The sequence below is a fragment of the Physcomitrium patens genome, chromosome 7 (genome assembly GCF_059467195.1).
Source record: "Physcomitrium patens ecotype Gransden chromosome 7, ASM5946719v1, whole genome shotgun sequence".
NCBI lineage: Eukaryota > Viridiplantae > Streptophyta > Bryopsida > Funariales > Funariaceae > Physcomitrium > Physcomitrium patens.
In genome coordinates, this window is record NC_143416.1 from 17611773 (window position 1) to 17628654 (window position 16882).

Genomic DNA, 16882 nt, shown 5'->3' on the forward strand with positions numbered 1-16882 from the left:
AAACTTTTTAGTATAAATCTCATCAGTGCAAATCTATTATGTATTTGCTAAATTTTTATATTTTAATGACAATTTTTTTTTGATGCACCAAAATATGGTTCATTTCTTTACACCAATTCCAACCTTTTTTTTTTCTTTAATAACTTTAATCTTTCATAATTATTTATAAAATATAGTTGATGCAAAAAATTCAAGCTCTATCATCTTTTGATAAATTCAATCAAGTCATCACAATTTTAAAATTAAATTAAATTATTATAATATTTAATTACTACATCTAAAAGAACCGTTTCATAGATAACGTCTCCAAAGGGCAAAAAATGACCATTTATGACTTCAACATGCATGGATTTATTTTTCTTAATTAAAGATATTTTTTATTTTTTCTAATAAAGATTTTGTTTATGAAACAAGCCAAGGCTCTTGAATTTAACAAGACAAAGAATTTACAATTTTTTGGACCTAATTAGTCTTTTAATAGAAAATAAGGTGAAGGATTTGAAGAAAGAATAGAACCTTTATTAGATGTTACATAAGAGTCTAATTACATAGTCCATATTCTAACTAAAAGAACTTATTTTTTGACACATTGTCTTCTTTGGCAACTATGCTCTTCATTTTGTGATTACTTTGTTTTTTTGGATAATGTTGACTAGTGTGCTTAGTTTCTCCATAATATAAGTACAATCCTTCTTAACAACATTAAGTCTTTTTTTGCTCAATAAGTGATTTAAAACATACCATGTTAATTTGAATAGATTTTGACTTTGATGAATAAGCTTTTGCAAACTTAGAAGTTATCGCCATGACTTAATTTGTATCTTCTCTATCAAACCTTTGTTCTTCGTGTCTTTTAAAGAATTAATTGTTGCATACAATGGCTTGAGTAATAAATTACTCTAATGAGTTTACTTCAGACATTGCCAATAATAAATCTTTGATATTGTCTTTCAATCCATATTAGAATTGATTGATCAAAGCTTTGTTATTCTAATCCATGTTGCAAGCAAGGTTTTTAAATTCTATAGTATATATGGTAATTAAATGTGATCCTTATTGTAAAGCTAGGAATTTGGTCTCTACTATCATTTCTCGATTGCTTTCTCTAGATTTAGCCATAAAGACTTTTGAGAATGAATTTAGATCATAAAAGAATCATTAATCTTTTTCCATCAAAAGTATAAACCAAGAGAGAGCAATCTCAGATAGAAATTTATAGGACCTCTAATTTATATCCAATTTGTGAGACATGTGTTTTAACTTGTAAAATAAGTTTTATATATGTGTACCACATTGTTAGCTTGTATCATAAGATATCCACACATGCAATACATGGCTAATTTATTGGCCAAGTTTCTAATTTACCAATCAACTATAAACATGTATAAATTCAAATATGCATCTATGAAGCTTCTAAGAAACTTTTCCATAAGATAATGTCAAATCTATATATTTTTATTTTCTACCTAATACTTCTTATCTAGATAAATATGTATGTCTTACATAATACATACTCTTGAAGTTACTGCAAATACCACATTATAAACAATCTTGGAACTACATCCAATTAAGATAGTCTTGTTGAAGAATAAATTCATATTTATTCCACACAAATTTCAATACGAATTATATCTATCATATCATAGCTATAAAATATGGACTTAATTCTAAATGTTTGAATACTACAAATACATCACGACATTCCAATGTGGTATTTTTATATCACTCTTTCATTAGAACAATGAATAATACATCAAATATAGAAGCCACAAGTGAAAAGTTGACTAATCAATTGATTAGTGAGGAACTTGAATTACAATCAAGCACAAAGTATAAGAAAAAAGAGAGAACTGCAAGTAGTTTGCAAATTGAAAGAATGACAAAATCTAAAACCATTTGTAAATGGTATTGTGAATAGTAGATATTATTCAACTTTTTGAGAAATTTAGACTAAATTTTTTTGTAAAAGATTTAACACATGTGTAAGTCCTTATTTTAAGCTTTGTGATTGGATTCCTTGCAAATCATTGATTTACATCATGTTGAAAAGAACAAAAATTTTCCCTTCAGAAACCTAAAACAAATATCCAAGTGCAAAAGATAAAGTTCACACCTTGAGTAGCATAAGAGTTCTTAAAAAACCTTGGGTATGAAGTGTAGAAGTACAAAATATCTAGAAGGTGCCTAATCTTAAGAGTAATTGTAAGAGATTGTAAGAGTAATCGATCATACACAAGACGTGGCTTAGTCTACGACACGCTGTACATTTCAGCAGTCCATACTTTGAAGAACAGACAACCAAGATAAGTTTGTGATCGGATCCTTCGCAAGCATAAACTTTGTGACAAGGATGTAAGTGCACTACCTTTCCGACAGTTTTTAATACACGGCCGATAGGCTCCAGAACTTTTACGTTGATAGGTGGTTGTAAAGGGATTGGCCAGACCCACATCACTACCCTCATAAAATTTAATCACATTTGTTGTATAGAATGATTGCAAGGGTATCCTCGCGACTTGTTCCACACAGTTCCACGTTAAGATACCTGAAAGCAAGTGCATAACAAGTAGAGCAAACAACTTTCGAATAAAATAGTTCGGTCCAAAGCATCTAACTTGAAGGCGAAGTATCAATAGGCTTTTGCAAATTAGGGTTCATGCAATCAGGTCCAGCAGGCTCCTCGTAAGTCTCTCGAGCAACACCATAACCTATTAGATCTGGATGCTGCATACATCAACGTCAAACCAATTACCTCGTATACGAAATTTTTAATTATTGTTAAGATTCTTTGTAAGGCTTAACCTCTCAAGTTCTGCTAAATAATCAGTAGTTAGTTTATTTGCTCTTGAAAGTACACGGCAGAGCTCAGGCATTATACTTGAAGCTTAGCATAGAAGACTGCACAGATCTACTAATTGAGCCACATACACCAGCTAAAATAGGGCTTTCCGGATCGAAGCTGTAAATCCTTCTTCAACCGGTGGCATAGCTTTGTACTCAGTTTGAATCAAAATTTCGTGTGGACTGCTTTCAAGAATCTGAAAAGTCTGTCGATTTTTGTTTTTTCCTCGATTGCTCAAGTGAGCAGGCTCCATAACTCAACGTGGCCTAAAGATAAAAATGCCAATCCCAATCTTAATAATGCTTATGGAATATTTGTTCGATGCGAAGATGTTATCATACACAAAACGATGAGCATAACCACAACCATCAGCAAATTGCAAAATCAGGCAACCCTGACTTCAAAATGTCAACTGAGCCGACACTTAAAATGACTTCCAGAGAATGCGAGATGGACAGCATCACCTAATTCCATTTAAAAAGAAAAGTGAGAATCTTTTCATCGTTTACAACAGAATGCTAAGTCCAATTACTTGACAGAAAGCTCCAGGTACGAAAATTCCACACATGCGAAAAATTCCAACTCGATTACACGTCGATGTCGAAACGCACACCTGCAGATGGTTGCAAAACAGGCACTCTTCGCTCTCCATCAGGATGAGAATGATTGCTCATACGTTGTTTGTAAACCTGGATGTGCGTGATGTCGCATACCTGAACAATTAACTGCCAAAACGGCAGAGTACACAGCACTCAAACTATTTCACCCTAAATATTCTGGTTCCCCTTCTCAATCGCTTGTATGTTTTGTGCTCCGGCGACTACACGACGATCTCCCATGAAAGACGATCACAACCGACTCTATTCTCAGGGCGTATGTCGTCCTCTTCAATTGTAGATTACATTGAAGGGGCCGCGGCGGGGTCCAGTTGGCATCAGCATCCCCAGAAAACTGAATCTACATTGGTGAATATTCAAACTTGCAAACAAACTTTTTAGTTCGTAGCGTAGGTCAGGTCCTTCTGAGCACAAATACACCCACTCTGTAATGCAAAGCTTGGTGGCATGATTTAAAAAGAACGGAGAGAATGGTTTTCGAAATCGTCAAAGTTCTCTCAAGTTTTACGTTTTTCTTAGATCTTAAACTTACCTTCTTTAAGGATATGACCTGTCGTATTACCTGATTAAGAATCTGACACTGGGATATTACGAACGACAAGTGGCAATTGGTCTTAGTAATGGGCAATGACACTTGGCAGCGAAGAGTCTAGAGGTGCTTGGCAGTTGCAATAAACATGGGTTGTATTTGCCTCAACAAATGCGCATGCTAACCCCTGTCCTGTGGATCCAACCCCACATGCTTCTTTGTGATTCATTTCTCTTTGAGTAGTTAGAGAACTCGTTGACTGAAACCAAGATCGGGCATTCGAGGTTGTAGACGAGGTTGTACTTTTGATGAGAATGCAGTCGTGTGTTGATTTGTGAGTACATTCAGCAGGGATTGAACTCTTATCAGCATTTGCGAAGCCTGTGAAGAATTCCCAAGACGTAGGGTTTGTGATTCTCCATGAAGTGAATTGTAATGTTGATGGTTTAAAGATAGAGACGGGTCAGTTTCTTTAGGAGAGATCTGCAGCATCAGGGGTTGATTTCAAAAGAATTTGTATGTGAGTAGCGGCAGATCGTTCGTCTGTTTACATGGCGCAGGCATTTGATCTTCAGGCATCGAAATGTCATTGTTTCTTAATACATTTTTTTGTGATCTTGCATTGGCATGCACACGTGAGAAAATTTTCATACCCTAATGATCTGAGCATGTCTAATTTCTCGCAGTTTCGAAGAGGACGACCGTGGAGAAGCCCCGCTGAGTGTCAATCAGTGAATCATTTTCTTTGCAGATTTCTTTCTTTAGCATTTTTTATTTCATGGCTGAGGAAGGCAGCAACAGCCCAAGCCAAGGAACCAAAGAGCGAACAAGCTTTCGAGACGACACAACCCCCTACGTGAAGGACAGGAGGAGCTTGACGGGCATGTCGGAAAAGGTGAAGGCAGCGTTGGCACCCTTACTCGGCGGTTCCAAGCACTACTCAGAAGTGGAGGTGGACCTCGGCCGAGAGTCTGAAGCCGCCACATACGAAACGGTGCCCATGGGCTCCACGAGCATGACCCGCCTCAGCACCGTTGCCGGCACACCTGAAGAACACGGAGCATCAACAGCAGCAGCAACGACTGAGTCCGTCAGCAGTAACGACTCCGATCGTCTTCCTGCAGCACTTCGAGACCATCTTCCTGTTCAGAGCGTTGGAATAGGTGGAAATGCAACCTCATCTGCAGTGAGTGGTGGAAAGCATGGTCCAGGGCACAACCCTAACGAAGACAAGTATGTGTTGGACGGCACCAAGGACCCAGTTGATCGATTCAGCAACACATCTACCTCTTGAGATTCACACTCCCTCCAACTGCTCATGTGGGTGTCAATGTGATCCCCTTGCTCCACACCTCCTCTCGAATCCTCGATATTGCATCTTTGAATGCGGAATGTGCAGAAAGCTTCTCGTGAACAAACAATGCTGGGGGTGAAAGGAAAGTCGGGGTATGGATCAGAGTTTTCGGTGAGAATTAAGGTTGCAAAGAGAACGGGGTTTATAACTAAGTCAGGATCCCCCCCCACCCCCCAGTTTCTTTTTTTCTTTTTTTCTTTTATTATCTTTTTATTTTCTTTGCTTTTGGGTAGTGTGATCCTTCAATGTGGTTGTTGTGCTTATTGTAATGCCCGGTGAACTGCTGTTGGAAGTAAACGACGACTACTGCAGAGAGGCTCCGGAAATTCTCTTCTCCTGACGATGTTGGTGTAACATGTTGACCTCATGATCTTGTTGATTGTTGTTGTTGCTGCAAGATTTTAAAGCAGTAGTTGTCATCGTCTCAATTCCATGTGGAGTGTTTGTCAACTGGTTTGTTTGCATGGGTTGTGGTGGTATAGTAAATCTAGTATGGTATTATGGTAACTAAAATTGAAGTCAAGTAAGATAGTAGTGGTTTTTGGTTTTATTGGCGTTTGTTGTTTTTGGAAATAGGTTGAAACTGGGGAATATTTTTGGTATTGTATATATGTTTATTCTAAACATTGATGTTAGTGAATGATTTTTTACTTCTACTTTATATATTGATCATTCTTAAGTGATTGTAAAAGAGTATTGTATTGTATGGATCAACACAACGTTAGTAGTTGAAAGTAGAAGAGATTGCAACCATAAGTCTAGGTTTTTACTGTCAAGTAAATATACCTCTTCTTGATCTTCTTTTTTTGTTCTTTTTTCTACATGTATTAATTTTTCATTACAAATTTATTTACATTATATTTCCAGCACTTGGTAGTGTTAAAAATTTATAAAAAATCAAATATAAAATATTTGTATATAATAATATCTCTCAAATTAGATTACATGTCCAAAAATATAATATATAAGTATTAAATCTACACTTACATGTTTACTACAAAATTAATTTATTAAAAATAGAAAATTAATATAATATGTTTATATTTATATATTTTTCAAGAATGAAACTAAAATCACATCATATTGAATGGTGAATAGCATGTATAAGATACAATATACAAGTTATATGTTTCTTAGACATGCTAAAACCAAAAAGTTAAAAATTAAATTCTAAACTGTATTTGTTGAGAGTATGAAACTAGGTAAACTTAGAAAAAGACAAATATATACTCATGTACAGTAAAGAAGTGAAGAAAATTATATATATATATATATATATATATATATTTAATACATGTAGCTATTTTCAAGTTAAAAGAAACAAAAGAGACTTGAATTAAGACTAGAGTATAAAACAAATGTTATTAAAACCTAAAAACAATCTCAATTTTATTTGTACATATGGACTAACAAGAAGTTCATGAAGCAAAAACTTGAAGATCACAAAACTTGCAAATTAAATATCTAAAATAAAAGATGCTTTTATATTAGTTTTCTACATGTAAATAAACTTCTTTAAAGAATGCTTATAGCATATGGTGCTTCGAATGACACCAATCAATTGAATTTGCTTATAAAAAGCTTTTTTGTTTTATAAAGAAGACATTATGTAACATGTTACATTTTATTTTACATAGATTTTTTTAATTTAATTTTTAAATAATTTTAAACTTAAAATATATAAATAATATTGATTTCTTTTACAAAATAGCAATAGTTACCATTTCCTAGTATATTTCTATAACAATATTGTTGTGGCTTTCTTTGTCTTTTTCATATTTTCTTTGTTTATAATACTTAAGGATTTCCATTAAACAAATTTATATTCTTGCACGCATTGACCATGTCCTTAATTTGATTGTTAACAAAAAGATTTCAAAAGAGAAGATTTTTGTTTTTAGTATGTATTATGCCAATTTCTTAAAGAAAAAAAATAGAAGAAAGGATAATAAATTAGAAAGATATAATATAATCTATATTTTGTTTTTCAACAAATCTTTGTACTTATTGTAAATGATGCATTAAATTTCATACTTATGTTATATTTATACTTTCAAAATTATTACTACATATTGTATCCTTTAATATATGAATTATAAAATATGTTGATGATATTTTTTTTAAGATTTAAAAATACATATTAATATTTAGTTTTATTAATATTTGAATATAATATTGGTCCCATAAATTTAGTTGTAATATCAAGACAAGTTCCCTATGTAATAAGTTGGATTATTGTAGACTTGGACCAATAGATTTAGTAGTTTTAAATTTAAATTAATAGTTTTTTTAAAATTTTATATTTATAAATAAAAATCTAAGCATATATGTATAGGAGAATATCAAATCAATCTATCTAAATTTTAAACTATCATATTTTACTCTTGTGATTTAATCTTTGCAACTACTTTTGTAATTTGACAATAGAAAAACCTATGAAATTAATGGACAATAATAGAGATGAATCCAAGATTGTACTTTGGAAGAGAAGGGATTTAGGGTCTCTTTTGCATTGCCTTGTGTTGGCTTTAATTTTGAAACTCTTTGGTTTCTAATTTTAGGACACACACATACTATGAGGGCACATCTTCACCCAATATTATCTAGTCTTTCCCTCCACTCCCTCTCTTGAGCCTCAAAACATAGTTGTTGAACCTTTAGATTTGCCAAGAGATTAAGGCAAAATTAAATGAATGAATTTATAGATTTTTTAATTTCCAAATTAAACAAGTAATTATAAAGATTAAATTATGGAAATAAAATAAATCAATTTAAGATTTAGGTGGATTGATTTAATATTTTCCATATGAATATTTTAAAAGTATTTTATATTTACAAATACCATCTTGGAAATAATTTGATTAGAATTACTAAATTTTTGTTCTCAATTTAATCTTTTAATTTTAAACTGCTTGCCATCTATCCTAATATGTTGTTTAAAAGTACATTAGATCAATATAGTGAAGGAAAAAAACATTGACATATTGTACAAAAATCTAAAATAATATCACATTCAAATTTAATAATTATTTGAAATAAATAACAATATCTACGATTATAATTATTCTTAAATTTAATGCAGTAAATAAAAGTTGAAGCAAAACGTAAAATGTGTTGTCCTTACTGGGTGAGTGATCCCTCTCAACCCTAAAATTTTAAATCCTTAACTGACGTTTCTCGTCTCTCACTGAAAACTTTTCGGTGTAAGCGTCGCACACAAATTGTGATCATGGAGATCGTCTCGCCTGCGACACGTTTTGATTGCTAGCTTCTGGTGTGAAGAGTGTGCCACCAGATGCGCAGCGACTTGTGTAGAATTCACGGTGACAAGATGCTTCGATCGCCGGGTGGATGCATCGAAACATAACACACAGGAGTGTGCCACAGGGACTCTTCAGAAAGAATTTGGGCCGTGTGTCTTTTGCAAGCGGAGCCCATTTCACAGGATTTGGGATTATGGGATGGAAAAACAATCATCCGTACTGCCGCTCGATGTTTGGTGGATCGCTAGATATGCAATAAAACCACTGATTGGCTATTATGGATTCGGCAGTGACAGCCTGATCCACAACCTGAAGCAGCAAAGAAGATCACTAAGAAATGTTGAAGGCATGCGAATGGAGTGCAAGGATGTTTGAAGAGAGGTGCAAGGGCCCAATTCAACGAGAGGGCCCCATGCAGATTTTTCTGATTACTAACTTCACTTTGTGAATTACAAGACGAGAGAATCTCACTCATTCGATTCTCGAACGTCGGTGTCGTTCCTCAGGAGGCTGCAGCAATCTGCTTGAAGACTCAACATTGTGGAGGCCTCGCAGGAAACTATATGAGAAACTGGATTGCTCAATCCCTTTCTTTGGTCTGCTGCCAGAGCTCCGTGGAGGAACATTCTTTCTCGTATGTTACAAGTGCAAGCCGGGAACGAGGTTCCGGCTTGCTTGGATCGTGACCTAATCAAACAACGTGCGATCCCAACGCCTAGCTCTAGCGGCAATGCAGTTGAGCCGTTTTCTGAGCGTTGAACCTACAACTATAATCCACGGGCGGTGACAGAAGACCCTTCTTCAATGACGATTGCGTCTCGAATCTCTTGCACCACTTCTGTCATACTAGGTCTGTGGTAATCCCTTGGTTCCACACACATCATTCCAAGCTCCACCATCTTCCACATAGCATCCAGATTGTAGTCATCTCCAAGAGCTGGATCCACCACCACTTTCAGCTCCCCTGCTGCTATTAATGGCCTCATCTGAACAGGAAAATTACGAATGATAGAGTCAGAGGCTGCAAGAAGAAGCCTCAAAACAATACGTGTCCACTGCGTACGACTTCAGCCATAAACAGATGAAATCCCGAACATGTAGAGGGCATACCCATTCGATCAAGCTGGGATCTCTAGCCAACACTGTCATGTTGATTGGCTCCTGCCCTGAAATGAGCTCCAGCAACACAACGCCGAAGCCGTAAACATCGCTTTTCTCGGTCAACCGATTGTTCTCCAGAAACCTGAGTAGTGGAGAAAACATCACTTAGTTTGTTGCTTCTACGCATGACCTTGTATATGTAGATACTCGCAGCGTCCAAAGTAAAGCACTTACTCGGGATCGAGATAGCCATCAGTGCCCTTCGCATCAGCGTTATGGAGTTGAAGAGTAGTATCTCTTTCACAGCTGAAATTAGCAAATCCGAAGTGCACCACCTTCGCAACAACCGTTTTGCTTGTGAGTAGAATGTTGGCTGGTTTCACATCTCCGTGTATAATGCAATTATTGTGCAGGTATTCAAGTCCTGGCCAACAACCACCACAAAGGGTTAATAAGCGGACATCAAAATGATCACTAGCTGCAACGCACACAAGAAAACCCAACTAGAGCTTGCTCGCAGACGAACGTACCTTGAGCAGCGTCTAAAGCAATGGCTAGACGTGTGCTCCATGAAAGGAGCTTTCCATTTCCTGTAGCCCACATTTACATTTGTAAATCATAAATATCTGTGTAAAATAAGGTCGTAGTATCAAATCAATCTGTGATCAATGTAGTAATGATCAGATAAATATACTTTCTTCACCCAGATATGGAGCGTCAGGACACTTTTGGGGGTTTGTACCCACCATGCAGGTACGTCCCAAGTTCATTGTTGGAGGAATATTCGTACAGCAAGGCTTGCTCTTGCCCCTCTCGACAGTAACCCACCAAGGAGGTTAGATTCCTATGATTTACTCTTGCGAGAACTACCACCTCGTTGAAAAATTCTACGGCTCCCCGCTTATGAATAGGCCAGCATCTCTTCACTGCAACTTCTGTTCCATTCGATAACCTACCCTTGTACACAGGCCCCAAACCTCCTTCCCTAATTTGGTCTATGAAGTCATTGGTTGCTTCTTTGACCTCAATAAACGAGTATGCCATCGTCTGGCCTTTCGCAACATGAACTGCCACACAATTGTGTAAAAACTATCATGACCTGGTTCATTACAAGCAGAAGCACGCAACATCTAAGTTTGACTGAAAAAAGCAATCCGTACCTGGATCGCCGCCTTTCTTCGCAAAGTGTAAAGCCCTAGATAATAGCTTTCGCTTTCGCCACCGAGAAATTAGAATAGCAACGAAAATGAGAAGGGTGACTCCAAGTCCACCCACCACACAACCGATGACGATAGTAACAGTACTGCTGCCGTTGCCGCCGTCGTCGACGCTGGTTATCGAAGACGTCATCGGTGAAGCCAATGGAGTACATGATGTGCGGGTGCCGGTGCAGAGAAATGGACTGGGAGTATATGTGAACAACAAGCTTCGTTTGTTAAGTAGGTTGGGTGGAACATAACCAGTCAAATTGTTGTCTTCTACAAACCTGCGCCAAAGCATGTTATATTAAAAAGAGTTCTGCGCACTGAAAACATGGCCAGCCCCACCACAAGCCTTTGACATTAATCTTAGGGGCTTTTAGAAAGAAGATGGCAATGAACTACTTACAGTTCTTCGAGAGCAGGTAGTGTCTCAACCCATGCAGGAAATTCACCTGTGAGAGAATTGTCCTGCAGATGCCTGTAAGCCATGTAGTGAGAATGAGAACGGTGGAAACCAAAACTCGAAATATTGCCGTAGTCAAGACATAGCCGACATAAAACCCTATTTCTGCAAAGACTATGCAGAGTCAACAGGTACTTACAGTTTCTGGAGTATCGTTAGTGCACTTAAATCTGGTATAGAATCCATCAGCGCATTGTGTTCTAATGACCTGAAAGAAGCGGCAATCACCAAGTGTCAAGGCACATTGCAAGCATCAGGGCTGCTTTAAACTCAGCATGTCTGAATAAGTACGTAAGCTTCAGCTCTTACGTGACAATGAAAGACCCAAATTGTAATTCTGCTACTCAAGATTTAGATGCAGGGAAGTTTGATACTTACAAACTTGTAAGCTCCGTCAGATTTCCTAGTTCATCAGGTATTGATCCACTCAAGTTGTAGCTTGTCAAGTTCCTGTTCAAAAAGAACTAACGTTGTTGAGAATGGCAGCCACAAAATTCAAGAAGCGCCAAAAAGATTGCGCAACATAACTCTGGAATCAGCATTCGAAGACGGATCAGCACTCACAGCTCGACGATCCTAGGGATAATGTCCAGCGAACAAGTGATCCAGCTGTAAGGAACACTCAAGCACGGATCCCCAGTCCAAGTGCTCAAATTCCAGTGTTTCTTGACGGCCTCGATCGCAGCAACTGCATTGGAAAAGTTGAAAAGCACAGCACTTCTTAAAGAGTGATAGAGTGACAAACTACGCAAATTTCATACAAATTATTTGCTATCTCAATGATTCCTTAAAGTTATGGTGGTTGCGGGAATCATGAAGACGAGAATGTTACCATCGCGCACATCGGTTCTCGGTAGAACAGGGTCGGATACAAAATAAACCTCCAATCCATTTAGTATGGGCCCCAACTGGGATCGATTTGTGGACCGCAGCCCTAAGTAGGAAGTGCTGGTCAAATTTACGCTGGGATAGCCCCACTGATATGCTTCGTACATTTTACCCACGGTATTTTTCACATTGATTGGTTCCTGCCAGTTCCCGTCGATACCAACCTCGAATTCCCGAATCTGGTTTACTTGTTCAATCTCGGCAAACCACAGAAGAACCACGTAATTTATTCCTCCGCTAGCATTGAGAGACATTATGAAGTTGACATCCTTCTGCCAGACAATCGCTGTATTCAAGACTTCCAGAGGCGCCTCATCTCGGGAAAAACCATCTGTCACAGTTACATCCTGAGTCGAGACAAGGGAACGAGCATCCGGAGCAGAAAAATTCCACCACGTCCGGTCATACTTGTCCTGTGGGAAACTGCGCACACAGATCAAATTTTCCACAACGATTAGTACAAAAGCAATCACGGAAGTTTCTAGCGAGAACGTTCGACTACAACCGCAAGCATTCCTGTCCTGCGTGACCTGGGCACGAATCTGATACCATACCTGACATCATCACCACCGAAGTTGTACCGGTAATTGTTGATCATCATATAACCCTGACGTGTTTTTGGGTACATCCTCGACCCCAGCGGCCGCAACTCAATGGAATTGATAAATGGGACATCAATTCCTACCTGAAGGGGCGCTAGACATAAGTAAATGTTGGCCGATACGGCTGTTACGATGATCTCCTTCACCACCGTGGTGTCTGACCCATCCGTCAGGATGAGACCCAAATTAACAGTATCGATGAGGAGTTGGAATGTGGGAGATCGCAACCTTCCGTCGTATTTTCCATACAAGAAAGTGATACGGACTATGTAAGCTGTGTCGTTCGTTGCGTTCAAAGTGTAGCAGAATTTGGACTGCAATCCGGGGAAATAACGCAAGCTTGAGTGCCTCTTAGAGGCGCCGTAAATTTGCGATGAAACATTGTGTGAAATCTGTCCGGTTGTGACGAATGGAGCATCAGGAATCCAAGTGATTCCGGAAGTGTCTGTGTACTCTGCTTCAGCGCCACAGTCGATGTTTACAAACCCTGCAAAACCTCCAGCGAAATGGCTCAGTATAAAAAAATAAAAATAATTGGTAAATTAATCATAGCGTATCTGCTGAAATCATTAACTCGTATTAGAAACTGGCATCGCTCTCCAGTTCGGCGTTTCACATGACAAAGCAAGTGTTGGTCTAATTCGACCGGGAGTATTCAAAGAAAAATCGCTGTGTGGTCACATTCTGCGGTGGAAACCCCGTTCAGCTGGAATTCGCTCCTCATTACTTCAAATCTGCCTACTAGGGAGTGGCTGTGGCATGCCGGAATCTCTTGTTCTCAGGCACTACTCAGAAAATCTAAAATCGGGTAAGTCATATGATCCATCAAAGAACTAGGCGTCTGCACCCTTCGTGAATTACGTGAGACGCGTCAGGGGATCACCTTAGTGGCAGCGTCTGAAGTTTCCCTTTAAGACTTACGATATTCACAACTTAGTCTACATGTACATGTTTCAGGTCTTGCATCTGAAACAACTCGTACATTAGCTCAAGGTTTTCCAGATGCACTTTCACTACCGGCATTGCAATTACATCAGATTCGTGTTCTACGCAACTCATCGCCTCGAGCGACGACATCCAGTTAGTTCTACCGACTTGCGGCATTAGAAATGCGACGGCCGCATAACTATCTCAAACAAAACCTCAACTATTGCACAAAAGTTTCCCGCGTCTGAAATTAAACGCGATTGTCAAATTAGCTCTCCGACGAAGCCCTCGCCCAGATGGCGCCCAATTAAAGAGCAGACTACTTACCGTTGTTTTGCGCCTCCGAGAGCGGCGCGTGCAAGCCGAGCAAGACTAGTAACCCTATTGCAAACCGCCCTGCGGTGAACCAATTCGCCATCGCATGCAACCTACAACCTGCAATAATCCAGCAACTGAACGGGTTGCCGAGTTTTGCTCCACTTCACCACCGCCTAGATTGCCCATCCATTCCACTGATTCACCCTCCAAATCTACGTCTAAATATGGAATCCCTACCCTTGGGCTTCTTCCTGCACCATCCCATCTTCACCATCCACCACCTCGCGCACTCGAAAGGCCCGCGACGAATTCTCACGTCAACGCTCTCATATTTAGCCTCCTTCTTCTGCCCGGACCCGATCTCGCTTCGATCAACCCCTACCTGCTCACCTGAATCAACCCACAAATTCCAGCTACGCAAGCGAATCACCAATACAATCCCCTCCCCGCAGCGTAGACAACCAGGCCATAATTCTCGAGCACGAACGATGGGCTGGACAAACGGCTAGGCCACCCACGAGGATAACCAACCCCCCAACTCGCTACAAAGTCTAGGCGCCAAAACGCGCAGCACATCAACCATTGTCCGCAAACTCGCGCACCACTTCCCCGCCCAGTTGCAGCCCTTGGGCCGAATTTAGAAATGCCAGATTCCGCTACACCTCAGCGCCAAAGTAGGGGATGTCTGGCCGACCTCTGGAAGTCTCCGTAGGACAGACAGAACCATTATCATGAAAGCAAGCGGTAACTCATCGTGTAGCGTAAATCGCCAGCTTTCCATCGCGTGTGAATGGGCAACGAGGTTGACTATTGCATGCCGAACACTCCTTTAGCAAAGTCAGTATCTTTTTGCAAGTTCAATGACACTTCCACACGAGGGTGGATCGATCCTCTTCGCTCAACTTGGAGACCTCGACTCCGACCCGATCGATCCAGTCGCGCGACGCAAGGCAAGTTACGAATCTCCCAGTCCTGCTCGCAACATTGTAGAATGAGCTGCAAGCTTGTTACCTGCTGGCTGCTTCGTCAACAACTCATTCTAGCCACAATGATTTTGATTGTATGACTTGAAAAATGGGGATTTGGGAATAGGACTGCTGCTCCTTTTGCGTTGCGGGAGGTGGGGAGTCAACGGCTTCGTAACGGGATTCACGTTACGGCGCGTCATTCATCCCCAGCTGGGGCGAGCTCCAGCAGGGGCAGCGAGCCGCGTCGTGTGAACGCCGCCCCTGGTGGGATCAGATTTTCAAGCCCCCCTTTTCGTATGTTGTGTGTGGGTGTCTGCAATATTGGTAAGAGTTTTTTGCTTCCATTAATGTGCATCCAGCAGAGCAGCATCCTGTGCTTAGCCGCCAGTTTTATTCTGACCTAGAAGAAGTTTAGGTGTTCTTCGTTTTAGATTCATGCGTTAATGGCAATCCGGTGCTTTTCCTGCACGATGAGCAGGGCAGTAAGTAAGTGTGCCAAATCAGCATTATTTCAATGCTCTGATTATCGGTTCTATGTTCGGATCCTTTTTCGGGGAGAAAAAAAAACTAAATCTGGAAGTTAATGATGGGCGGTTTTGATGCTTTCAGAATTAGGTTTGTGATTTTTTATTTTTCATGTTATTTTATTTAAAATTGATATCTATTTTTTGACTTGATGTGTCGTTGCCTGTAACTCATCAAGAACTATTACCTTTGGCCGTATCAATGTTAGATAAGATAGTTAAGAATTAGTAAGGATTGAAAAGTTAGCAGGCACAAAGTCCCGTCATGTATCTTATACATAGATATAATCCAAGTGTTGTCTATTGTGTTTGATGAATTTTTTGCTTCTATTTCTTTTTTAAACTTTTTGCTTATGGTGTTGTTCTCAAATTTAAGTTATGATTTACTTTGCATTTTTTTAAGGTTTATTACAAAGTGTTTGATGAAGATTTTAAAAAATACCACGTAGTATTTGTCACGGACATACTCATGTAAAATAGTAATTACATATAGAAATAGGTAGAAGTAAGTAAAAGTAGATAAAAGTAAGTTAATTCTATAGTATTTAATATGGAAGCTTCCTAGAAGCTTCATAGACATTGCTTTGACTTCATAGGTGTCTTTAATTGACTTTTTGGATTAGAAACGTGGTCAACAAGTTGGCCATGTGCTACACATGTTGTTAGCTTGAAGATCAAGCTAATTATGTGGCCCACACGTAGAAAAACTTGCCTTGTAAGTCAAGGCATGTGTCCTACAAAGTCAATACATATTGGAGGTCCTATAGAATGTTGCCACGTAGCCCCTAGTTAGATCGTATATATAGAGACAAGAATGAAGCCTTCTTCACTCTTGTCAACTCCTTTCTTGCTTCTAGTCTAGTTTCAAGGGTCTCTAGTTTTCTTGTCTTTTGGCAATAGCCATTCTAGTTTCTCTTTCAATATACATACTTATTTATTTATATTTTGTTATCTTTTTTTGAGTGAAGGCTCACTTGTCTGGATTGTTTTTTCATCGAGTTCTTGTCCTTGACAGATTGATAAGAGTACACCTATAATATCAGAGCTTTGTCTAATCTTGATTAAGAGTGGATTATTCCTTTTTCTTGACAAGATATAAGCATATTAGAAGTTGCGGATTACCCTCTTCTAAACTGATATTGTCCTTAGTATTTTCTTTGTTCTCAAGTCCTCTCTTCTATTTGTCTTGAGCGATATTAGATATCTTCTCTTTTCTAAGTGTTATCATAGCAGAACTTCTTGAAATGAAGAATGCACTGGCACAAATGCAAGAGCAATTGAGGG

The 16882-nt window shown here is 38.7% G+C and overlaps 2 protein-coding genes and 1 long non-coding RNA gene across 8 annotated transcripts; 1 reads left to right on the plus strand and 2 right to left on the minus strand.

Moving 5' to 3' along the window:
* Positions 1–2407: 2407 nt before the first annotated feature.
* On the minus strand, positions 2408–3514 carry LOC141045584 (uncharacterized). The gene is made up of 3 exons (XR_012217821.2): positions 3375–3514; positions 2929–3108; positions 2408–2724 (listed from the first exon to the last, which is right to left on the minus strand). It is a non-coding gene; the product is annotated as an uncharacterized LOC141045584 (long non-coding RNA).
* On the plus strand, positions 3104–5682 carry LOC112284475 (uncharacterized). 6 transcript variants are annotated; one of them, XM_073535144.2, is made up of 2 exons: positions 3104–3328; positions 4675–5682. In XM_073535144.2, exon 2 carries the CDS (start codon positions 4767–4769, stop codon positions 5280–5282), a length of 516 nt encoding a protein of 171 aa, XP_073391245.1. In that variant the 5' UTR covers positions 3104–3328; positions 4675–4766; the 3' UTR covers positions 5283–5682. The 6 variants fall into 6 exon arrangements, with proteins under 6 accessions (XP_073391245.1, XP_024380064.1, XP_073391244.1 ...); XM_024524296.2 differs by lacking the exon at positions 3104–3328 and adding an exon at positions 3666–3807; XM_073535143.2 differs by lacking the exon at positions 3104–3328 and adding an exon at positions 3997–4450.
* Positions 5683–8975: 3293 nt separating this feature from the next.
* Positions 8976–14738, minus strand: LOC112285078 (putative LRR receptor-like serine/threonine-protein kinase At1g67720). The gene is made up of 13 exons (XM_024525610.3): positions 14116–14738; positions 12814–13348; positions 12204–12682; positions 11936–12059; positions 11750–11821; positions 11511–11579; positions 11315–11386; positions 10867–11192; positions 10453–10773; positions 10237–10296; positions 9941–10130; positions 9716–9848; positions 8976–9591 (listed from the first exon to the last, which is right to left on the minus strand). The coding sequence occupies exons 1-13, from the start codon at positions 14204–14206 to the stop codon at positions 9373–9375; spliced, it is 2691 nt and encodes an 896-aa protein (XP_024381378.1). The 5' UTR covers positions 14207–14738; the 3' UTR covers positions 8976–9372.
* Positions 14739–16882: the final 2144 nt, after the last annotated feature.